The 25,987-nt window shown below is 34.8% G+C and overlaps 1 protein-coding gene across 14 annotated transcripts in view; it reads right to left on the reverse strand.

Moving 5' to 3' along the window:
• ASPH (aspartate beta-hydroxylase) overlaps positions 1-25,987 on the reverse strand; it is a 107,982-nt gene that overhangs the window by 80,341 nt on the left and 1,654 nt on the right. For 10 of the 14 annotated variants that reach the window (XM_017829627.1, XM_017829633.1, XM_017829629.1 and 7 more), the window contains exons 2-3: positions 10,670-10,819; positions 8,588-8,656 (exon numbers count right to left, since the gene is read on the reverse strand). In XM_017829627.1, the coding sequence (XP_017685116.1) occupies positions 8,588-8,656; positions 10,670-10,819 (219 nt within the window). Of the gene's footprint in view, positions 1-8,587; positions 8,657-10,669; positions 10,820-13,089; positions 13,223-13,871; positions 14,138-20,514; positions 20,622-21,168; positions 21,234-25,987 lie in introns of those variants that run through there. The other 4 variants (XM_017829630.1, XM_017829631.1, XM_017829623.1 and 1 more) reach the window with 4 other exon arrangements.

A 25,987-nucleotide genomic window follows, 5' to 3' on the forward strand; every position in this document is an offset into this window, starting at 1 on the left:
TTAAAATGCTTCTTTAAAAAAAAAAAATAAAAAAAACCCAAATACCAACACCCAAACAAAAAACTGCCATGCTGATATAACTGAAGGCTCATCCTAATCTTATTACCACCATTACTAGCCAAGTTCTTCTTGCAATGACAACAGTTAATACATGCAAAGCAAACTCTTCTATCCCAAACTTGCAGAGAGCTTTGACAGCTCCATTCACCACTGGTAAGGGTTCAGTTGTTAACTCAAGAGGAACAGCACCAGGCAAGAATGAATGCTTCTGGAAAAAAAAAACTATATTCCAGAAACTAAACACTCTAAAGTTATTTACTGTTAATATTTACCCTATTTTTCACCCTAGGTTTTTCACCAACCCCCATCTCTTCTTCTTCTCATACAAATTCTCTATTTTCCCACTATAATTGTTTCTGAGTAGACTTCTACAGACTTAATAAAATCAAAAGAAACATGCATGACATGAAATTAGAACTTTCCTGGCCTGCATTTCATCTCTGTATCCCTAGTTAAATTAATTTACTGTTTACTGATCATCTATCTCAGTGCCTGAAGTTTTCTCATGGTTCAAGCAATTTATTTCTATTTCACTTGAAGCTTTACCAGTTTATCAATATTTTAACTATTTGGTATAAACTTAATTATATAGAGTTCTTACAGTAAATGTTTCCTTCCTCTTTTTGGCTATCTAGTTCCACTACTGAAGCATCTACAATAGAATTCAATGTTCCATCACAATGTTTTTAATTCACAATGAAAGGTATCAGTGATGAAACTCTTATTTCTAATTCAAATCTGCTTCTAAAGTTAAAAGCTCAAAAAAAAAACCCCAAACCAAACAAAACGACCCAAGCTTACTTACTTCCTACATCTCAGATACTTTGCAAGTTTGTTCCACTTGCTAAGAAACTTTCACAGAACTACTAGCATTCATTTTTATAATGTATGGGAGATTTTAATTTTCTTTGCCTTAAACTTCATATATTTCATTCTAAAAACCGTTAAATTTACATGTTGTTAACTTTTTTACATCCCAATCCTCAAATATTTTGGAAGAAAATGTGATTAATGATCTTGTGTCTCTAATTCATAAACCTTGAGCAGCAGTATTAACAAATCACAACGCTTTGCTTGCTTAACACTAGAACTTTTTTATTACTTTTAAAAGATTCAACAGAATCCTGAGTTAGATGATTTAATGGAAGTTTTTTGAAACGGGCATGTTAAATTGTTTTAAAACTGTCATGCCAAAGTAAGTGAAAATTCATTTATTTTAAGAACAGATTAAAATTTTAGCCTGCAATCACTAGTGTTAAAACTTGAGTATCAACTTCATATAGGAAACCAATAAAAACTTAAGCAAAGCAGGCATAATAATAGACAATGTCATATAATTTTAACAGTAATCTGTTTGAGTACATAATTAATGTACTAAAAGGACAGCTCAATTTCAGCTTTTGATATCTGATACAAACTGCAGAACACAATTATAAACTGCCCTTTCTACATCTGTAACTTCATGAGAGCAGACAGAATTCACATACATGGAAAATATTTTTGGAACAACTGTCACAAAACAGTTTCACAAGAAAAAGATTCACATTTGTAAAACTGCATTAAATACTTCAATTTAGCAAGGAATAGAAGACATTAAGTTCTAATTTCCAATTAGTCTTTAATATATTCCATATTACATTAGAAATACATAATCACAGCTTCCCACCTCCATAAAAGGCCCACCTTAAAAACTAAAACAGATTTAGAACAGCCCTTGTGATTGACTATTATATTAAAGAAATGACTGAAGACTCAGTTTGAAAACAGACAAATCAATGGGAATAAACCACATGACAGAATATCTTCTGAATACAACAGATGTTAGCTGACTTAGAAATAAATGTTTCTGTAGAATTTTCAAGCACTTTTACATTAAGTGCTTTTCTTCGAACAAGTAAAAAGAACCTATCTGAGAAATCAGTGAATCACAAAATAAGTTATTTATTAAAATTATATTTCACAAGAGAATTATCATTGTCATGATAATTATCATTGCCATTAAAGGATTAACATAAATATGTATTTACAGAATGCAGTCATGCTAGAATACTTTACAATCAAAGCTGTTACAAAATGCTTCAGTTAATGTTTGCTAGAAAGACAAATGTTACAGTGTTAACAGTAGAGGTTATTACACTTAAGCTTTGTAAGTTTTGTGCATAAAATGCACAAATTGAAGCACATACAGAAACCAACTACACAGCCACAGATACATGTTTTATTCTAAATATTTACACAACCACATAATATGTGTCATCCTGTCACAAAAATGGAAAAATCATTGAAAGGCTTTCAACTATTGAAACTGCATAGCATGGATGACTTTAGTTCAATCTTTATAGCATCCATTTGGGAGGTTCCCCTCAATGTCTCAAATTCTTTTATATTAAGACTGATGATTTCATGGACATTTTCAAAAGCCAATCAAATTAGTCTCTCAGTCTCACTGGTTCTGTAAATCCAAAATAACACAAGTCTTTTTTCCCTGAACCCCTTCATTCTGTGACGTACCATCAACATCATCTGCAGCTTCGCTTTCTTCTTCTTCTAGTATTTCAAAAGGAGTCAATACATCATAGAGAAATGAGAGAAAGCCATAAAACCAATCAGAGCTTTCCTCTGCTAAAATATTAAGGACTTCCTCAAGGGAATCAATATTTTCATTACTGCCATCTTTGGTCAGGCCTACACAAGAATAGAGGAAAAAGAGAGAGAGGGAAGGGGAAAAAAGAGACAGCAGTTAGGTGGAAAGAGGAAACTGTAAAAGGAGGATCTGTGAAAGATATCTGATGTCACAGACATCAGTCTTTACAGGAATGCTAATTAGGAAACAGAAAGAAAGTTGAATCTTTCCAAGTATAGACTACAATTTGGGCAATAAACATGCAAAACATTATGCCAGAATCTTATTTAAAAAAAAAAGTGGAAGCTTTGCTTTGCCTTCTTCCTAGTCCTAAAACCAAACCCATTTATATTCAGTTTTCTTGCCACAGCATTTACTTTTAGCCAATTTTTGTAACAGTAATCTTCCACTACTTTATTATCATCCAATTTGTCTTTTTTTATTTTTTAAGCCATCATGTTCAAATTTGAGAGCTTGCAACTCATAGCTGAGATAACATTTTAAAGCAAAGAGTATATAACCAAACTTGTCATAAACGTACTGTTGAGGATAACAATCTACCATGCAGAATTTTTCATTTTGCGTAGAAGTGAGGATTCTAATTGCTGGGGTGGGGGGAGGGGCTGTTTTGCAGTTTGTTTGCTTGTTTGGGTTCTTTGACACGTTTCTCAATCATTTTTGTCAGCCACACATATTCTACATGATATACTTGGTCCTCAGGAATTATTTCCAAATCTGAGGATATAGAGAACACCAGATAGAAATGAAAAGGTAGCCAGTAGAAAGAGCATATGTTTTGTTACACAGAAAATCTAAATCAGGATAAAGAGTTTAAGTAGAGATGGTGAGAACAGCAAAGAAAGAGCTTGTCACTGCTAAACTCCTTGAATACTAGAAGTTGCTATTTTAGGTTACAAGACCCACTGATCTAACTGGCATTTGTAAAATACAAATAAGCCATGAATAATGCTTTTTTCCACTCCCTTTTTTTGGTTGTTGGGTTTTTGTTTTTTGTTTTAGGTTTTTTTTTGGTAGGTTGGTTTTTGGCTTTTTTTTTCCTTGCTGGGGTTTTTTTGGGTTTTGGGTTTTGGTTTTTTTTTGGGGGGTGGTGTTTGGGTTTTTTTTATTATAATCCACCAGTTTATAGCTATTACTAAATAACATTTCAACTTTTCCATTCTGGGAAAAGCACAACAGAATGACCAGGCAATGACAAACAGTCAATTACTGGTATGCTTTAAAGCTGAAGAGGGAGGAATTTCCCACACTTCTAACCAGAACAAACCTTCTTTTGTGTTAAAAGGACAAGAAGGAAAGTGAGCTAAGGGTGAAGACAGATTGCTGAAACAAAGTTAAGTGACCATGTTGCACATGCAGACTACAAAGCAATATTAGATGCAGGTTAATGACACATTCAAGATAGAGAAGTTCACCGCAGAGACATTAAACACTTTTAAAAACATTTTTCTTACAGCACATAGTGAAAGTATCAATGATAATTCTGAGGAAACTTCCAAGTCCATGATATTCCACATCCTTGTAACTGGATGCCCAGAACCTCTGCTTGAGTGACCAGTCATTCTCTTTAACTTTTCACTGGATAGCCCAAAGGTTTTAAAATGACTGAATCCAGGAAGCAATCAAGGTATTATAAATATCCCTCTCCAACTTCTTCCATGGCTTAGTTCTATAAAAGTTAAATTTTATAAACAACTTTATGCACAGTAGTCAGTCATCATTCTAACTTGTTTTCAAAATTTGGATCAAGCAGGACACAAAAACATAAACAAAAGTAAGAATATTTACTGAAGAATGAAATCTCAATTAAAGAATGGAAACCTGAACCAAAAAAAAAAATTAAGAAAAAATAAAATCTAAGTTACAAACACAGAATTATAAATATTTGTGTCATTCTATTCTGTCAGAATCTGGCATAAAAACCAAAACCACGAAAAACTCCATATTACTCCCAAAAGATCTCACGCTAAAGATATCATTTCTGTAAGCACATATAGAATCAAAGAGGTGCCCCTGTTCTTGCACTAAGTCAAGAATAAGACTCTTGGGCAGTTACCTTACAGCAGCATATTTTCTTTGACAAGATTAGGACACCAAAGGGAACCACAGAAACTGGGAGAATGTGTCTTAACAGCCTTTGTAACTAATAATCAAACTATTTTTCGTCTTCGCTTGCACCCATAATCAAGAACTGCTTTTCAAAGTAAAAACTCACATACTAATAAGCTCACATAAGCATCCTAACAAGTGTCTGGAAATGGTGACAAAACCAGAACCCTTCAACTAAGTAGCCCCACTATGAGTCACTAGCAGTGACTCACAGGGAATAAATACTTTATTTCAAGAGAAGTTTTCACATCACAATTTCAATTAAAGTGATCAAAGGTGTCAAAATCTTTCTCACTTCAACAGTGTTACCACGAGCAATGGGGCAGAGGGTTTGCCTACATGCATTTAACGAGACAAAGCCTTCCTTCTCCTGCAAACATCTTTTATGAGAATGAGCACAAGCAAGCCTTTAATATTTGAAGGTGCTACAGTAGAACATGAGAAAAGTGGAGAAGAGAATGAAACTTATCCTAAATAGCTGAACTGCACAAAAATAATTCTTTTTAACTCCTATCACATTATCACAGATTTTTTGAATGTGCCATCTTGGTGCGACTGCCTGCAAACGTATTTTTCTATTAGAGATGAACCAGGGTTAGTTTACCTCGATTATACTGCTTACTACCTACTCTCTGTTTGCTGATACACTAAGGTAGGGTTTTTCCATTTTCTGCCTAGCTGGACTACTCTGAACTAAATGTGCAGGAACAATATAGTGATGGCTTTCTGTAGCTGCAGTTCCAAAACCGTGCTAACTGCTGTACCCATTTAACCAGAATTTCTCAGGGTATTGTTGCTTGTTAAAAGGGGCTGAAGTATAAAAAAAAAAAAAGTAGTCTTGGCTCCAAAAATACTAATACAACAGACTTTGGTACTCCCTATACATGCCGTTTTTTGGTAATACTACTAAAGACATTGTTTCTCTGTACTGAGTTAAAGCAAGTACATAAGTATTACACTCCTCTGAAGACTAATACCCTTCAAAGAACAATCAGAGTGAAAAGACAAAGTGGGAAGAGAAGTACTGAAAACAGCAGCCTTCAAAGAAGCAGAGTATGAAGCCTCACTTCCCATTACCAAAGGAATTCAGTAAAAAGAACCTCACAAATACCTACGAAAAAGACAGAATCTGCACGACAATGTCAGAATAGCTTCAATACGTTTGAATTTTCACCGTGGATATTTTTTTATAAATGCTACAATACTAACTCCACAAATACCTGGGGTTGGTTGACTGCTAGGGTTTTAGGTGGTTTGTTTTTTGGAGTTTTTTTCACTTCTCTTACCTGGGGGAGTGGGGGAAGTGGGGAAGAACACACTTCTTGCACACTCTTTTTAAAATTTCACAAATACCTGAAGAGAACTTAATCATCAAACCTCCTTTGATTCCAACAAATAAAAAGAAAAGATCCTATCATATCTTATACAAACAAACAAAATAATGAATTTTAATTCTTCTATTTAGGTATGCCCAAGTAGTACAGAAAACTATTAAGTTATCAGCTACTAAACCATCCTTTAAAATATAAAATAAACTCATGCAAGGAGAAGCATTTCTCAAAATTAAATTAACTTAAAAGGTATTTACCATTAACGTGAAATTAAATCTTGAAATTTGTAGTGAAAACTAAACAGTTATGGAAGCAGACAATATTAAACCATTGTGCATGCCACAATTTCAATATACACCACTAGTGCCGTAATGGTTAAAGAACAAAAAAGAAAAAAGCATATGAATTCCTATCATTAAACATCAAACTGCAGTAACTCCTTTTTTAAGCAGAGAAACCATTTGCTGTTAGGGCAAGTCTGACTCAGAGAAAAATCCCAGAAAATAATAAGCCTTCAAACACAGCACATGTACTAATAAAATCCCCACAAACAGAAGGAGCATTTATTACTTAGCATTTATTACTTAGATAATTACCCTAATATAGCATATAGCTTACTATATGATTTTCTTTACTACAAAGACTTAACTTTGTAAAGCAAATTCCTTAAGAGGGAATCCAGTTTTCTAGTTTCTGCATCAATGAAATAATTTCAGTCTGCATAGTGGTGTTCATTTTTTAGTTCATATTAAATTTTAAATACAAACAGGCACAGTAACTTATAGGAAACTTACATACTAGTTATTAGGAAAAATATTTTTTACATTCAGAACTTTATCAGTGTCACAAAATTTCAAAATTTATCATTTCTTTTGTACTGTAGAAATTATCATCCAATTTAAGTGAGATTAAATAATATTTCTAAGCAATTATTCAAAAGTAATAAAAATAAATTTTATCTGTGACCTTTTAATGTCATGTTTGAAGTATAAGGTTTAAACGCGTGATAAGACAAGCTTATAATAGAAACACTTCCACGTACTGGCAGAATTCCCAGCTATATCAAGCTGCATAAAACAGAGATGTAACAAAGCAGCAGAATGTTCCTGGCTACTACCCTGGCAATCTGAATCCAACCAATAGGACCCACAAGAAATGGATACCTCCCTTCTATACACTACATAACAGATAGAGAAAGACAAGGATGATAACTATATGAAATGTTACCTTATTCACCCCTAATAATTAACACTTAATTAACACTTAATCTGTGGCTCTGAAGCCATTCAGGGCACTGGAGATTCTTTGGAGTGCCTCTCACATTCACACCCCTGCAAAGTGGTTTTGAAATTTTGATTACATGGGTTTTATTTAAACCATGACGGAATTAAACAAATGAACACACACCCTCCAAAGACTTGCTTATTCCTCCAGATATAAGTAGGAAAAAATAATCTGATGATAAACTGATTTTTATGGAGTACGAATTTCAAATAGCAAACCATAATATTCTAATATACTACTAATAACTTCTATTGACTAATATTGACTAATAACTTCTTTGATACATTCCACTTTGTTCTCTACTCAAGCCATTATTTACTCTGATGAGTTTTTTGTTGTTTTATTTATTTGTTTAATTTGTCAGGTTTGTGTGCTCAGAATAGGTGTACATTTGAACAAACCAGTGAAAGAAAACTACACTTTCTAACCTCAGGTATCCAAGAACTATTTATCCAATGCTTCATTGTGAAGCAGAAGATGGCAGTGTTTTAAAAGATGTAGGTAGAAGAGCAGCATCATGAAGTACGTCTAGTGACTGAAATTTCCCTTTGAAGATACACAGTGAGCAGAAAGACATTCTCACAAATTAAAAGGAACAGAAACTTAAACTCAGTGTTGCAATGTCAAAGAAGAAAAATTCATGTCCTGTACTATTTCTGAAGGGCAAAGAAAACGAACAGACTTCTGGAGAATTCAGAATAGAGGAAAGACAGTACAAAAATACACTACACAAATAGTCATCTAAGAAGTACAAAGGCATGTTCAAAGTCATTGTAAAGTGGGCCTGGCTTAAAATGTTAACATAAACAATGTTTTAACTCTTGAAACATCCTAGGTCCTACATCTGATAAATTTATTAATAATCACCACCATCTTTCAACACTCAATACAGCAGCAAACACCTCATTCCAAAATCATCCTGTAAGTAATTAAATGCTTTCCACTTACATTGATATATTAGGAGAAAAAGAACAAAAATTGCTATAAGTTGCACACCCAATCCTACAACTTGCATTAAGAAAAAACCTATCACAATTAAATCAATTTAAGTTCTCCAATTAGAAAAACAAAAACCAGAAATACTGTTTTGATATCAAAAAAAATCCAAACTTGAACATGCCAACTGAATTATATAGATTATTCCATCTGTATTAGTACTTGCCTAGCAATACTTTAGCATCTTCCACATCAAAATCTCCATCTCCATCAGCATCATAAATCCCAAGCTTGCCTAGGAGCGCAAAGAGAGGAGGAAAAGACAATTCAGCCATTTGTTTCCAACACAGTGTTTTCAATGTGCAGTGATGTGTCAATGTGTCAATGCTAGATTGTTACCAGATTTTAACAATTTATGTGAGCTCGTAACCACATTTTAAACTTCCGGGAAAATACTACAAATATTTCAAGTTCCGTTCTGTATCTCCTAGATTTGAGACTGAACACGAGTTTGTTTTTTTTCCTGCACATTCTGTAATTACGTACTTGACATGAACATGCTTTGCTTAGAATAAAATTTAGGCTCACAAGGAATGTTCAACATGTTTGAGGGAAAATAAATAATAAAACAAAAATCAATCAAATAATCAGCATTTGTTTTCTGTTTTCTGTTTTATGCTTCCTGAAATTCTAAATTCTCAGAAAAGAGATACATATATATAAGTACAAAATTTTTAGTGCTAAGTTAATAGAAAGTAAGCAGTTCACCTTCCAGACAAAGGAAAACATTCACAAACTTTATCAACAATTGTCTAACCTTCCATGCAGACAAAAAAAGTTGTTTGTTTTTCAGACATGACTAATAAATCAGATTTCTCACTTTTATTTTTGAAACTGCAGCTCTACCAGCCCTAGGTATGTGCAATAGGAGAACTCAGTTTCTACTAAAAGAGAATTTTCAGCACAGAATTGTGGTATCCAGGATCTGAAGCGTCCTGGGATCATCAAGTGAGTAGAGATGTATCTAATTATAGGTTTGATAAAATTCAGACATAACTTTTAAGAGGATTAAAACTCTGCACAGTTTTCAGAAGAACTCTGTGTCCTAGTAGGTTGACAATATATTACACTTGTCATTCTCTAAATGGAGACAGAATTTTATTGCTAACAAAATAAATTAAATATGGTTAATATGGTACTTAGAAAACAGGTTTGTGGAATCAAAAATTCAGACTTGGGTCTAGAATAGTCAAAAATACATCCATCGGCATTGTATGGAAGCAATCCACTAGAAAGTATCTTTATCAGTTTATGGTTAAACACAGTAGACTGGTACAAAAACGTAATTCTCTAGAAATAAGAATAATATCATCTTCAAAATCATGAAGAATGAGACAGATGAGAAATGACTGAGTTTCATGTCACAACAGAAGAATAGTAATTCTCAAAAAAATTAAAACCATAACAAAATAAATCAAAACTTTCAGCCAAGGGACTGTAAAGCAAGCTTATTTCTCCAATATCCTACCTTGTAGGACCTCTGACAAGTTATAACGGAAATCCTTTGCTTTGGCTGCATGCGTAGTAAAAATATGAAAACCATTATTTGCATCACTAGACCCAATTAAGTTGCAAACCAGAAGCTTCTCTTAAAAAATTGGTCCAGATAAAAAAAAAAAACATGTTCCTTCAGATTTCTTAATTTTGTAAAACTACCAGTTGCAAAAGTGCATGTTAAATCCTACAACATCAAGTACAACAGCTGTACCTGTGGACATACATCTTGAAATTGGAGACACTAATTTGCACCCTTAAATATTATATTAACAGTACTGTCTTAAAATTGTCATATTGAGATACCATTATCACCATTATAAGCTTAAAACTGAGGTCATTGAACAGCTCACTCATGAGAGGATAACTGATTTGTTATTCTGACCTTACAGGCATCACAGTCCATCAGAGGAGGAATATCATTAGTTGCCCACTTTCAACCACTGCTGCAAGTTTCTGAGAGCTTATATTCAAACAATGCATATTTAGGTCACCTCTCAAGTGAACTACAGTATACATGTTACAAAGAGATCCTGAAGGATGATGCCTTTTCAGTTTTATGAGAATCCCGTTTTAACATCATAACAGCGTTCGGTATTATAACATAGGTTTTGAAATACCTTGCTTATTCTTATCATGTAGATCATTTGCAAACACTGCAGTAGTCAAATCATCTATCTAATCATTTAAAATGGCCTTCATTAAATGAATATCATAATCTTATTAGAAGAATCTTAAGATTTAAAATTCTTACCTAGAACTTCTTCATAATCTACAAGTTCAAACCAGACAACTGCTACTGATGTCCAAACTCCCAGCAAAGCAATTACCATAAACCAGGTGAAAAATGAGCTTCCAGAGAGGCCTTCTTTCTTTCCATTCTTGCTTCCTCCATGCTTAGTCTCTGTTAAAATAAGACAAACAAGTAGGAAAAATGGATTTGTGTAAGAGTTAAAAAATTATTATTGAGGATATAATTATAAAACTTGTTTCTTATGACTATACAGAATACAAGACATTTGAGCAACAGTTTTTTAGTGGTTTTTGTTGTTGTGGTGGGGTTTGTTTGAGTTTTGTTCAGTTTTTATTTTTAAACTTTACCACTGTTACTTGCTTTTCATATCACTGGGAATTACCGTGGGAAGCCTGATGATTATCTAACCAAAAGCCTCATAAGCGACCCAACACCAAATGCCCCCATCTAATTTGTCTTACAACTTAGCCAGAAATCCCGCCTAGCTCTCCCTCCCCCCTTCTTTGTGTATTTACACAGAGCTTAACATTTTTGAGATGCTTTGCATTTGTGCCCGCAGTTCCCAGGCTGCCACCAGAGGACACTATGGCCAGCAGAAAAGCTTCGCAAGAGAACTGTTTCTCCTGAATCAAGTTTCAATAGTACTTGAAATAGCTCAAAGAACCAACGTGACAACTCAAACAGCCTAAGAAAGCTCTAAAATCTGAACCATATTAAGGCTAAGACTCCAAGTTCAGGCACACTTAACCAACTAAAAACATCTTCCCTATAGCTTAGAATCAAACAGAGATTCGCTCCATGCTAAATAACTTCAGACTTCCAGTCCCATGGAAAATACAAGTAAAAGGATGACACAGAGATATAACGCAAATCACCATTTCATTAATAACTGCGCATATGGAAAGGAAATGTATATAAAAACCCCCAAAAGTTATAAACAAACCACTAGAAAAAGACAGACCTTGACCTAGATGTGTGTAGCAGGCTTCAAATGGGCTTTGCCACTAGCAATGATATAAATTGCTTAGTCTGTGTTTTTAGGATCATTTTGGCAAAAGAGGGATACATATAGTAAATAAATACGTAACCAAAAAGATGCCTGTGGCCTTTCTCCAAAGCTCAAGGTCTCCTCTGTTGCCTCCTGATATTACTGCTACAAAGCTGGCACTTCGCTGCAGTTTCATGTCCATCAGTCTATTCCACTTCATTCTGTTCTAAGAACCAACTTTTGCCAGTTCAGCCACATGCACTTCCAGTCATTCAAGCAAAATTATTTCTTATATATCTTGAAGGACTCGAGGAAGTTTGTCATGAATATTGTGATAATACAATAAGGTAAGGAGTTAACTTTATCATACTAAATGCAAGTAATGTTTGATGCATTTATCAGCACTGATCATAGAAAAAGACAAAAAATACTCTCAATAGCTAAATATCAATGCAATTGTTTTTTACAATAAAATGGAGTAACTCTGAAAGATAAGTAATGACAGATTGGTAACAGACTTATTTCTGTAACAGATACTATATATAAGTACTTTCAGACCCTGCTTGCCATCAGGTCTACAGCTGTAATAAACTGCCCTTTTATTATATTCATTGTGCTATATATCGGGTTCAGACCAATAAAATCTCCACTGATCCACGTCAACTCTTACTTAGCTCAACATTTTACTGAAGAAAAAAAATCTTTTATTGAGACTACTCCCTTCAAAGATCAAATTTCGTTTCTTTTCTACATTAAACACAAATGTCCAATAATATTTAGAGAGAAATTGAGACAACTCAGGCATGTATCGCTTGCTACTGCAGAGTCCCCTAATTAAATATATGCAATGTCCATATACTCAGCTCATTTTAACATCTCTCTTGTGGGAAATGCACAGGTAGCCTGGAAATAGAGGGAAAGACAAGCACCGTGCACCAGTACATTCAGAAATATGCTCAACTGTATATGAATTTACTTGAAGTACTCTTGAGCTGGAAATGTTAATATTCAGAAATAAACAGTTATAGTATGTAACAGCAGGGCTTCACTGCACCTGTGTTCCAAGGCAGTCAATGAAAGCGTCGTATGTACTTAAAATTAAACCCTAAGGCTAAAAGCATTTTAAAGGATTCCATGTTACAACTTTGTTCTATAGCAAATAGGAAAGAGGATCTTACTGCATTTCACACTTATTTATCTCACTGTTTTCTACTGTTTACTGCTAGTTGCCTCTGAGAGAAGAAGCTTTACTTGTTAGAAGAACAGGAAAATGAAAGAAAAGACAACTTATTTAAGTAACTGAGCATAGCTGTTCATATTTTTTTTTCAGTATAAAAGACTATTTCACACTAATTCCTCAAAAACAGATTCTGCTATAAAAATATAATTCACAACAGTCACAAAGGTACATTTTCATGCTGTGGCTTCCTACCTTATAGCAAAATTATTTTCAAAACTCTTGAAAAAAACAACTCAACCATGGCAGCATGATCACGCAACACTTTTATATAAATGGAAGTTACATAACATCGAATGCACCTATGGCCTGCACAAATAACGCTACATACAGGGTCAGAACAAAACACTGCATGCACTGAAGCTGGCTCAGAGTTCATTCCAAACAGTTAATTCTCATCTCAAGCCCTTTCCCTGCACATGCTGCCAGCTATGTCAAAAGTAGGTCACTTGCCATATCGGGTAAGCCTGTGCTTACACCACCAGATGTCTTTATGCAGACATCAGAAAGTCTTAAAGCGCGCTCCATCCCTCAACGGCAAATCTATACAATCCTGTACCTCACCCACTCCCTCATCAAGTCACCCCTAGACAAAAATGTATGAAACCCCTTTTTCTTTAGCTTACCTTTGCGACACCTAGCAATTTTACGTACTCCAAAAATAACTCTGAAGTCAGATATTTGAAGACAAAACAATGTCTCCTATGTTAACATATGCTCTAGTCAAGCAAAAAATGTTACAATCCTTGTAACAAATGTTACAAACCTGCCTTAAACTCATGAAATACCCCTAGTCCAGAGAACATATAATCAAAGGGAACAGATGCAGGCTGTAACACACACTAGAACAGCAAACTGACAAGCAAACACCAACAAATGACAGTAAACCGGTTACTTTGCCGATTACAAAATCAGACATAACTGTTATATGAAAGTACACATTTTCCATTTGCTCACAAAAAAGGTTAGGATTATACCTGTGTCGTCAGCCATAACATTAGTGCTCGATTTCCACAGACAGAGCGAGTGTGTATCTCCAAAAATTAATGTTGAAGGCAGAATAAGAAACGATTTATCCTCACTCCAGCCTTGCAACAGGAGCAAACAAGTTTTCTAAAGCCAGCTCAGCTGGAACCCGAAACTGGACCCAAGAGAAACCTCTCCTCCAAATCTATTTTTAGAGCAGTTATCCTGAGGAGCCAAACGCTTTTCAGAACTCATATGGCAATCTAGGTCTGACGACAATCAAATTCACTTACTCCTCCAAACAGAGCATCCTGGGTAGTTGATCCTTTCCCCTCCCCTTAATCCTCCAACATAAAAACAAGAGCAAATGAAACCGAGCACATTGTACTGGAGTATTTTTGCTGCAAAGCATGCCACGGTGCCTGAGCTCTAACGACATTAAATCCATGCGCATAAGCTGAAATACAAGTCCGGACACAAAGCTTGCCTGCTTGCATTTGTCAAGTTGGCCCTCATCCAAGAAACTTTCTCCATGTTGGCACTCCTCTACCAGGCTTCCCGAGTAGAGACTGCTCATTTGGAACTTGCTAACTACTTAAGAGAAAAGAGACAACTAACTTCTATAACTTAATTTTGAGTCATTGAAAGAATTACTTGAAACCAATCGCACACATTCTTGCCAAAAAATTTTTGGATCCGAACTGTTACCTGGTGCACGTCGTATATGCTTCTAGCAGACCCAAAGAAAGGTTACTGATAGTTTTGCCAAAGGAAATATTGTTTTCCTAGCGTGCAATATACCACAAGCCATAAAGTGAAACCAGGCAAAATTTCCATTGCTTATTCGTTTTGGGTGGAAGTCAGAAACTAACTCATTTCTCATTCACAGCAACCCTAATAAAAACTTTACGATCTAGCACTCTGTCCTTCTTCCTCCACGCTTCTTTGAATAACACAGCCATAAGGTAGATGGAGTGAACAGAAGAATGTTACAGCTACTTTGAAAAACAACATACACCTCCTGTGGTTTCAACATCCAGCAACTAATTGCCAAATGCAATTCCCAATAGCTCAAGGGAGAAAAAAAGTGAGAAAAAGCACCAGTTTAAGACTTTTCAAATGAATGAAAAGCAACTACAGGCAGTTGATTCTATAACTAATGTATCTGTTAACTACCTTTAAAGCCACTTGAACACATTAAACAGACCAAATGGTTTAAGAAAGACATCCTGACTAGTACATTTCTGTGACTTAGGTGATGCATAAGCAATTCAGAGCAAAACAGAAAGAAAACCTGAAGAGTAGAAGTTACTAAACATATGGAGAAATCAACGGCTTATTAAGGAAAATAATATTACATGCAGTGATATGTAGTCTATTGCATGTAAACCATACAGTGTTTTGACAGGCATCAGATTAGGCAATTTGTTGCAACTTCACTTCAGCTGCACCTGCATTTGCAGACACCAGATCTCAGCTTTATGGATTCATAAAGCACTCAACCGACGCTGAGAACCTCAAGTCCATATAATACATGGGGGGATTGGTCTGAAGTAGAACTTACCTGGCTGAATGCCCATAAATGCATAAGTTTTTGCTTCATTTCACTCAGAGCTAAGTGAGCACATTCCATCCAGGTACAATAGCAGATTGCATAACAGCAAGTGAAGACAGTCAACAAACTGACTCCAAATGTACACTCCAAGTCTGAACTAAGACATGTATGTTGACATTTAACCAAGTACCCACAGCTTTAATCTTGTGCCCTTTAAAAACCAACTGATTGCAAGAATATGTCTTCCCAAGAAGTGACAAACATCTTTTTGATTTCTAAAGCTAAAATGGGGAAACTCTTCAAACTCATCAAAAGGAAAATGGTCAAGAGAAAGATGGACCAACTGGGGGTGCACACAACTGATTATATACCCCATGAAAAACACACACTAATACACACCTTGAAAAATACAGGTTATATGTGTATCTCCTGGAATGTTATAGTTCAAAATACCAAATAATATAATTTTCATTCATTTTATGAAAGACAAAGGTTAAATTTAATTTATATCTCTTTACAATACATTTTGAGATTGGGATAGCTAAGTCAGCAGTCAAAACTTCTTATAAGGTCTTGTTCTGCTGCATTCAAATGCTGTGACAGTTGCTGGCTCTTTTTGAAGCAATTCAACTTGCTTCACTAACACTCAAAATTATTACTCTTCTCCTCATTTGTATAACTATTCCAAAATTTTAAAACTATTTTCAAGTTAGTTTTGCTACAATTATGCAGTCCACATATACTTACGTCATTTTACAAAAGCATAATTTACAATCAAGACTAGCAGCATTAGTTCCATCTCTAGATCACAATTAAAGTGCAAGCAAAAAAGTTTAGAGGAAAAAGAGTCAATTACAAACACAAACAGTCAGGCTTCAAAGCATCCATTCAAAGCTTTTGTAATTTGTATAATTATTTCCCACAAAGATGCATTAAGAAGTAATATGGAAGCACTTATGGATTATCTTCTGAAGAGAAGGGTGCACACAAGCAGGCAGTTACTAGAAATGAGAAATGTATTAAAAATACTATTTTCCCTTTTTCTATTAAAATACAAGCTTTCCCCCCTGCACTACTGTGAGATCATATATCTGTATATAGACACACATCCTTTTTGTGATATTCATCTTAAAATCTAGACTTGATAAGCACTTTTGTTGAACTGTTCCATTCTGAGAAGTTCCCACACCATAATAACTGCTCTACCATCCTGAGGTAAAACATGTTTTCATCTTCAATTTTCATTCAGTGTTATTCTATGCCAAGGGTAGAATAATACACTTTCAATGGACAAATCTGTGCTTTTACAAACTCTATTTCATTTTTTTAAGAGACTGTTTTCTCTTTGTTTACTTTACAGACGGAACATGGATTTTTACTGAAATACTTATGGTATCATTCATGAAATATTCTAACCTTAAATTTTCACAAATATCCATACTCAGAAATTTTTGTTGTTTTACAAACAATCATGGCAGCAGGGTCTTTAGAGATAAGATCAAAATTTTAAGCTAAAGATTTACTTTTAATAAATTCTATATAAATTCTTTGTGATAAAAAATTGATTCTTCCTTTTAGTTTCTAAGAAATTTTCTTCACCACAACTTCAATTGAAATTAAGGGAGGAAAGAGTGGCTTTTTTAATTATTATTATTTGTATTAAAAACTAGATCTCTGGTCTGAACTTTAAATATCCTAGTCTACATGGTTATAAAGATACCTGTGCATGTTATTAAAGGACTTCAATAAACTAAATCAGAAACTTACTCATTAGGAACAGGGAAATAGAGGGAACAGAAAAAGCGCTATGTTCAAAGAAAACACCAAGACCAAAAAAAATTTGAAATAAAAATTAACCAAGTGAAATGCAATTTGGGCTCTCATGCTCCCACTTCACAGATTTTAACATCAGTATTTGAGGAACTTTTCCTTGTTCCACATATAATCAATCCACACATAAATCTCTAAGGTCCTTAATTTTTAATCCCTACAAGATTTCTCACAGTAAAATGTCCTATTATACAATCGAACATAAATAGTGAAAACAAGAGCAAAGTCATAAATTCAGGATTAGACAACAAAGCAGGCTGATCGTGGAGATGCGAGGGTGGCCATCTGGAGGTGGAAAAAAAACAAATGGAAAATAAAGGATGCATCACAAAATATGTAAAAGAACTGTAGGATCATAAGCACCCTGCTGAACTTCCCTAGTGAAAGGAAGCCCCTCCCTTCAAGAGATTAAGTGATTCCATTGAACCATCTCCTCGAATTCCACACTTAATCAGGATGTGAAAGATCAGAGATTCAGTTCTTTCCTCTAGAGAACAGTGTTTGAATTTCAGAGGTCTAAAATACATTTTTAAGTATACCCAAAGGTATAAGAACAAAGCCATTTTAGTCCCTCAAAATGAAAATATTTATTTGTGCACAAATCTTAAGTGGCCACAACAGTAATTTGTAAGAGAGGAGCTCTGCAGAACAGAGACTAAAACCCAGTTTTCTCCCTCCTTTCTAAGTAAGAAAGGCAACTCCAGATATACCTGACCTATGCTCACATTCACTCTCAGCAGGTTGAACCTCTGTTTCACATTGAATTGGAACAGTTTCAACAACAAGAATCTAAAATATACACTCTAACTTCTATTCAAGTATATCCTATACACAGCAGCTGCAACTCTGGAAATCAACCAAACTTATTCTTCCTCGAGAAAACAGAGGTAAATATTTTTTCCTTCTCTATCCTGGGTGAGAGCTCCAGTTACCAAAGTATTGCATAGAACTAAGAAACCACTCTTTAAAGCCCTTCTTGTAACCATAACACCTGTTTACACAGAATCAAGTCTGCGATCTTATTATCTGAAAACATGCTTCAAGTAAAATAGACACATATAGGCTTTTCCGTTTTTTATATTCAGTTTATAAAGAGATGGTCAATACTTGAGATGGTCAAAAAGCCCATTTCTGAATATAAGCTGCTATTTCAAAGTACTTTTAAGCCTAGATATACCTTTCTGACTCATAGGAAGTACCACAATAGTTAGAGGAGTTTTTCAGTTGCAAGCTGAAGTGATTTGTTACTAAGTTAAAATTAATTATTCTTCAGAAAAAAAATCCAAAACAAGACTAAGATTATCATCTGGTTGCCTGATGTCAAGCATCATTCCCAGGGTGGGGTTTTTTACTTATTTATTATTCTTCAGTAGTTACATTTTTCTGGCTATAAACAAAATCTTGATTGCTTTCCATTTACACAATTCTTCTAAAATACACATACACAACAAAAATAATAAAATTTTTTCACAAGAAATCTACTCATAAAAGAAACATCACAATAATGACTAGCTTCAGGGTTGTTGGTTTGTTTTGTTTTTTTTTTAAAAACCTAAGGTTTCCTCTCTAAGACAAAAACAGTCACAAAGAAAACACAAACCTAATGAGAAATTCTGTCCTAGGAGTTTGCACAGTTTCATAAGACTTGTCAAAGGCACTTGATCTAAATACAGCACAACAGTGGGCTCTACTTGCAGTCCTAGTTCCACACTTTTCAGTGAAGTTTGGAGAGACCAGCTGTTTGTCCCCTTAAGAGCTGCTGCTGTTAACAACTTTTTTCTAGAGTCATTTATCTAAGCATAACTGCTGAGGTCAGAGGAGGAAAAAATTAATACAGAGATATATATTCATAAGAGAACATCCTGAATCTGCACCTGCTAACTTATTCAAATTTTGTCCAAGCCATGTTTTGGCTTTTTCTTTTAATTTTTGGATATTCAGATGAATATTTTTGAGTAGTTCTTCAAGTAGGATTCTTCAAAGAAAAAACATACAGATGCACAATGTGCACACATCTTAAATGACTAATGACACCGCTTACAACTTGAAAGAGTTTTATAATGAATACTGACTATCAACAGGAATATGCTTAAAGTAGTATTTAATGCCTCTATCACTATCTGAATACTTTGGATTACTCTTTTTTCTAACCTTTTCTCCACAAACTTAAAGATAGTACAATAACAGGCTTAGAGAGTTACCACTTCAGGAAAAAAAAAACCAGGAGTCCTGTGAAGACAACAAAAATATTTTGTTACATATTTACCTAATCAAAATAGATTTGCATGGAAAAGTACCTCCCTACATTCTTCCCAAACACTTAAGGCATTTTTCTCCAGTTTCGTTTTCATGTGTATACAAGCACAAAACAGAATTTAAGTCCAAAACTGAATGTAGAACTTGCATCTTATAAACTTACTTGACTTACACATCAAGTCAAGAGGCTCAAAGTTAAGACTACATGCTTAAAAAGAAATTTTATTTTGCCTCCTGCTATAGGAATAACATCTTTGTATAAGCTGTAATACCAATGAGTAGGCAAAATTAATACTGATTTGAACTGTACAGATGACTTAAAGATTTTTATTAGCTGCTATTTTGATTAACCAGCTCTCTTCCACAGAACATTTGGAAATAAGATCTAAAATTATACAATCTACCTATCTCGCATCTGAATGATTTAAGGTAGCCAACAGTCCTACATAATTACTAGGTTAATTAAATATTTGGTTGTATTTAGGACAGAGTGGAGTTCGGGGAAGGTAAATGTGGAGAGGAAATACAAGGAATACTTGGGCCTGGAACATGCAAATTTTGCTGGTGGTGACCTTTAAAAAAGATTCTATTACATAAGGTTGAAAATCCTCATCTCTCTCTATAGCACTCTGGCATTAATTTAAGGGTATTTTTTCCTTGTTCCATTTTCCTATCCTGTAAAGTGGGTCACATCAATTTGTTTTAGCAACAAGTCCTAATTAAGCCACAAAATAAAGAAAACAGATTATGTCATTTCACTTCTTCCAATTTTTCTCATAGTTTGAGGGAGTTCAAATAGAAAAAGTCTTGTTGCCATGCAAGTATCTACAACTCTGCTTTTCCCAGGTTTCTGCTCATGGAAAAAAAAGAACATTTTAAAATGTTTAAAATGCCTAAAACTTATTGAAGTTTCAAGTCTGATACTAAGCCAATTTAATTAGGTCTTAATCCATACGGGTACTATGCAACTGCAACTCTTACAGAGTACAAAAGAGTTTTTAGGTGTCTCATACCTCAATTGTATAAGTAGTTATTAAAATATGTTGTTAGGAGGTCTCAGTTGCAGAAGAACTGCTGTTTTCACAACTTTCTGGTTCCAAAAGATACATCTGTGTCTTCTAGCTACTATGTGTCCTCTAGCTAGTATAGAAAGAAATAGCACTACAGTTACACACTGCTATACGAACTTTAGTTAAGAATACAAAAGAAAATTTTAAAAATTTAAAAAAACACTAGGGTGAGGAGTGAGATATGTTGCATTAGTAATAAATTGCTGATAATCAAACAACCTCAGGAAATAAAATTGCACAACCAGAAAACCACTACTGAATAGTTACAACCCCCCAAGGTATTAAATGCTTTGTAAAGAAAGTCTTCAAACAACTTGATAGCATTCGCTACACCAGGTTAAGTACATGCATAACCATAGTGCAACTCCATATGAAGGAGACTAAAATTTGTTTAAGTTCTAACAAAGCTGAACCACACATACTACAGGATGTTCAAACTCAGTATATATGTATCTGCACACTTAATTTCCAGTATGTTTAAAGACACATAATATTATGATTTCCACTTCAAAGCATAGCTCAAAACTTTCCCATGCAAAGAGCTAGCTTGTAGATGCGGTTAGGAAAAAGATTGCTGCAGGCTGTCACACAGATTACCAGATTGTGATCTTCATCAGGAAAGAACCGCTTGAGGTAAATCAGAACTTCATTGCTCAAGTTCTCTACAATGAAGAATTCAACATAAGAATTAGGATAGAAACTCTTACTACGTGTTTCAAAAGTGATTCCAGCTGAAAACGAACACTTCCTCTCCATACAGGTGATCAGTTACAGGGTTTTTAGTTTAAAGAGACAGCAATATTGAAATCTCACCTCTTTATGCACCCTGTAATTAGAAATAATCTTGACACACAGGCCTTCTTACTGCTAGTAAATTTTGTTGTCTTTACTGAAGCATTTATATATCCAGTTATTACATTAGCATAGCCAACAGAACCATTCACCTTTCTATGTTCACACCAAGGCTCCATGATGACATGAACAAATGTAAAACTTTGGATTCAACCTCACCCTCCCCTGATGCCCACCCACTCACTGTCATCTCTTCCCTTCTCCATTGACCTTCCCTGAAGCTGTGCACTGAGGCACTCTGAGGAGAAAAAATGGAAGAGAATCAGCTTTCCACTTAGCAGTTCCCTGTGTGGTTCACCTCACACCTGCACAGCCAGTAATTCAGGTACAGAGAAGGGGAATTGAAAAGAGGAAGACTGCAGAGCAATCTCAAACCAGATGAAGCTGACTGCAGACCTATAGCATTGAATTACATATAAAAAAAGAAAGGAATTCTTAATTCCCCAATATAACATACATCCTTGGGGTCTGAACCTACATTAGCTATGACCTCTGATCAGGAAACTTCATGTGCATTCTCAAAGGAATTGCCAAAATCTGAGAAAACAAACTCTCCCTAATACTAGTGATACTTTAGGTTCTCCACTTAACGTTTTAAACAAGCCTTATCCTCAAAAGGCTATTGAAAAGGTTACCTCGTGGACCATTTATACACTTAGCAAAATGCTTAAAAAGTATGTTAAAGCAAACATCCTTGTAGATGTGAAGTGCAAGTTTCTTCCACATTTGAAGCACCATGAATAACAACTTTCAGGTAATATACATTAGGAAACACAAAGCGGGCCCGACATTTCAGCCCACACTGGATCAAAAGGGGACATGAGAACTTTCTTTGATGTCTTTATCAAGTAGCAGTATCTCTGGAAGTGTGGAGAGAAATCTCCCAGTGCTCCAAACTTCTTCAGGAGAAAAAGTACTGATAGAGAGGAAAGTATCAGGCTTTCTTTTTATTTATGCCAATCATACTACACTTAACTATCAGTCTTAAAACCCAAAATAATACATCCTTGAGAAAAAGCAAAGAAATCCAAATATCAGGCAAGATGGAAAAATAGGTCATAAAAGCATATATTGCATTCAAATTGATTGTTTTTCATTGCATAGTGACCTTGGCACTCAGTTACTGTACCTTCCAATAGCTAACAGTGTAGAGAAAGTTTCATTCAGATAAACCTAAGAGATGACAGAGTTGTCTTTCTAGAGCTCACCTGACTCGAGTTCTAGACAAATGAATCACTGGCTATATCAAGGATGCACTATTCCAATGCAAATCTGCTCATGTATGCAGAGGAATACCAGTGTTAACCATTTTAAGAATATTATTTATATCACACTCATTTAATCAGAGATAAGAGAACTGACTTGTTTGAAGAGATACTGCCTGAAGTTTTGTACAGGACATCTAAAAAAGGGGAAAAAAAAAGAAAAAAGAGAGGAACAGAGAGGAGGGAAACTAGCAAATCCTGTCATTTCACTGGTGGCTCTCCTGCAACACACCATGCAAATTACAGATGTTTGGATCCCTACTGTTGCTACCAATTTTTAATTTGGCAGATTATTTTACTATATATTAGAATGCTTTCCAAAAAGGCCATGCTGAACAAGACACACGGCAGACATATGAATCAGAAAGAGATAGCTGTCTACATTTTCAGAGTTTTACTAATTGTATTAATATGGTTTACGGTTTCCTGAAGATTTAGAAAGGAAGTATGCACATATAGTTATTATTTAGGTAGTTTGTCCCTGACATGAGCAACTCATACTTTGAAAGCTATAGTTAGCTTTAAGATAACAGGTACACATATGCCATTAAAATTCAAATATCTAAGATTAGTCTCACAAGCCACAATCAACTTTCCTGGTAAAATCCATTTTGTTCTAAATACAGAGACATGTTTTTACCAGTCTGTCTCAAATTGTTTAAAAATAGAATCTGGCATGAATGCTAAAAATTCAAGATCTTCAAGCAGTTGTAAGCAACTAAACTAGGAAATAGGATAAGTTTGCTGAAGAAATCACTGGAGCTTTTCTAAAAGAGTATACAAAGTTTCCATCAATGAGACACAAAGTATTTCTCATTTGTCTGCAATAGAACTATAGTAACTCTAAGAATTAATAACAATCCACTGTACACTCCTGAAGACCAAAAATGTTACAAGAAAACATTTTAACCTTGGGTTAAAGCAACCAAATCAAAGCACTGAGCAGGACACTAACAGAATTCATAAGAATTCATTTTAGTTCAGCAAACACTTGGACTTAGTCATCTTTGGTCAGTAAACATTTTGACAAGTCAAAACATTTGTTAAGCCCCACAAAGCATCCCAAATTTACATCTCACTTATGACTTCCAATACCTTAGTATCCTTCTTCCTAATGATAACAATTAACATGAAGAAGGAAATAATGGATGAATTGTAACACAAGAAATCAGATTATACACTACAAAACTGTAAAGTCGAGAGCATAAGCAAGCACACTGGACAGTAGTTCAGGTTATAAATTAGAGAGATAGAATTTTTAGACAGATAGAAGCATCATATTTAAACAGCATCAATAGTGTAACTAGATGTTATACTACAGCACAGCTGGGTAGCTCTAAGAGACCAGAGAATGCACAGGCAATCCCACTTCAAGGACTGGAAGCACTGATGTGAAGTTCAAGGTTCCCAAAAGTCAGCGTAAAAACTTCAGCACGAAAAAAGTGACCTGCTTACATGATGAACTTTCTCTGCTCTTATCATAAATAAAAAGCTAATGGACAGACTCACCCAGAGAAAGTACACTACAAAGTAGTCTTTACAACAGAGATTAAATAAAAAGTGAAAGTTCTTGCAAATTAACAGGCAAAACTTCTTTCTAGAAGTGATACTGTTAAATAAAGAAGTAGTAATGTTAGCATAAAATTGCATTTCAAGAAATCTGAAAAAAGCTGAAAAGCCAAAAATTAGTCAGAGAATTACATTAAAGGATCTTAGAGGGTCCAAAAATGAGTAAAAGGAGTTAAAACCTTGGCAATACATTTGCACATATAAGGAAACCAGAGGGTTAAAACAGCAAAAAGTGTTTGGGATCTTTTGGGATCTTGCAGAGAAAAGCAGGTGATGTCAGAAGATTCTTAATTCTTAATGTGGAGATTAAAGAAAATTTATCAAAGCAAAAGTAAAAGTATTTATCATCATAGAGACTGAAGTCAACACAGCCTCAGAACTAGCAGAGATAGGATTATGTTTATTTTAATATAAAATACAGTTGTTTGTAGATAGAGGTGATGCCTTGTGTTGGAAATGTGGGGTTTCCATATTCCCTAGCTTAATGGAGAACTCCTCTCCCACTTGGCTTTAGAAATGCAAAGAAAACAGACAACAATTATTGCACAACTATATGATCAGTAAGAATTATGTTTAAGTAAGCCCTTACTTACGTACCATAAGACAAAAGACACACACACAGCAACATAATGATAAATGTCTTAATAGTACTCTTACTCCTACAAGGAAGCATAGCTTACAAAGTAATCCATATTTTTTCAGCCATCTGTATTTCAAAAGTAGCTAGGCTGCTGATTCTCACTCCTGTGGCTTCTCCACAGGCACCTGCTAATGCCCGTGATATTTCCAAATTTCACATCTCATGAAATCTGAGGGAGATAATTCATGACCAGGTGACACACATTTGTTCCTGTACCAAAACTGTCCCTCATCTAACTAAGCTTCAGATAATATTGCAGCAAGTATCTATTACTTCATCTAGCTGTTTAAAACTGATATTGTTCATTTAGAGAGGCCACATCTTGACAATGGATTCTGTCGACTAATGACAAGAAACCAAACTTTCCAGTAAAGATAATAACAAACACGTTTCCCTCTCTAAGTAACCCCAAACTGTCAAATTTTTCCCTGACTTTCACTTCAGTATAAATAAAATCACTGGCACAGTCATACAATTCTGTACATGTCATTTTCAAAGAAGCATCCATGAGTAGCAGTACAAATAGTAGCTTAAATACAAAGATATTTTTTACTGATTTGACAGTGTCTTTTATATGACTTCTGAGAGTAAAAGGTAGAGTTCTATTTCTAAAAAAATATTTAATTCCATTTCTGGTATTTCAGTATATCTGAAGACACCTATATAAACTACAGCTAGAACTATTTCGGACTTAATCTATTTGTAAGACTACTGTAAATATTTTGTGATGCAGAAACCTAAAAGCAGATTACTACATTCAAATGCAGGCATTGTCTTGAGTGCACAGATTTTGAGACAAGCTGTTAGCCTCAGTGGTTTCAGAGCTGTGAGCAAGGCCTTGGCAAGAAGCCACATCCTCTCCCAAGAACTGCTGTAAAAGTGAATACTTCTACCAAGTAAGAACTGCCTCAAACTTGAGGTTTTCAGACTTCACAGTCTCGCCATCTCAAAATTATTTCCTCATCTCATTTTCACATCCCTTGTCTGCTGTGAAGACTCTGTTCCTCCAGCTGTTCCTTTATTCACACAGGAGTAATCATCCCTTACCTCCTTCTGCAGCTGCTACAGTGACAACAGCACCAGCTTCATG

The sequence above is a fragment of the Lepidothrix coronata genome, unplaced genomic scaffold, assembly GCF_001604755.1.
Source record: "Lepidothrix coronata isolate B3197 unplaced genomic scaffold, Lepidothrix_coronata-1.0 Scaffold166, whole genome shotgun sequence".
NCBI lineage: Eukaryota > Metazoa > Chordata > Aves > Passeriformes > Pipridae > Lepidothrix > Lepidothrix coronata.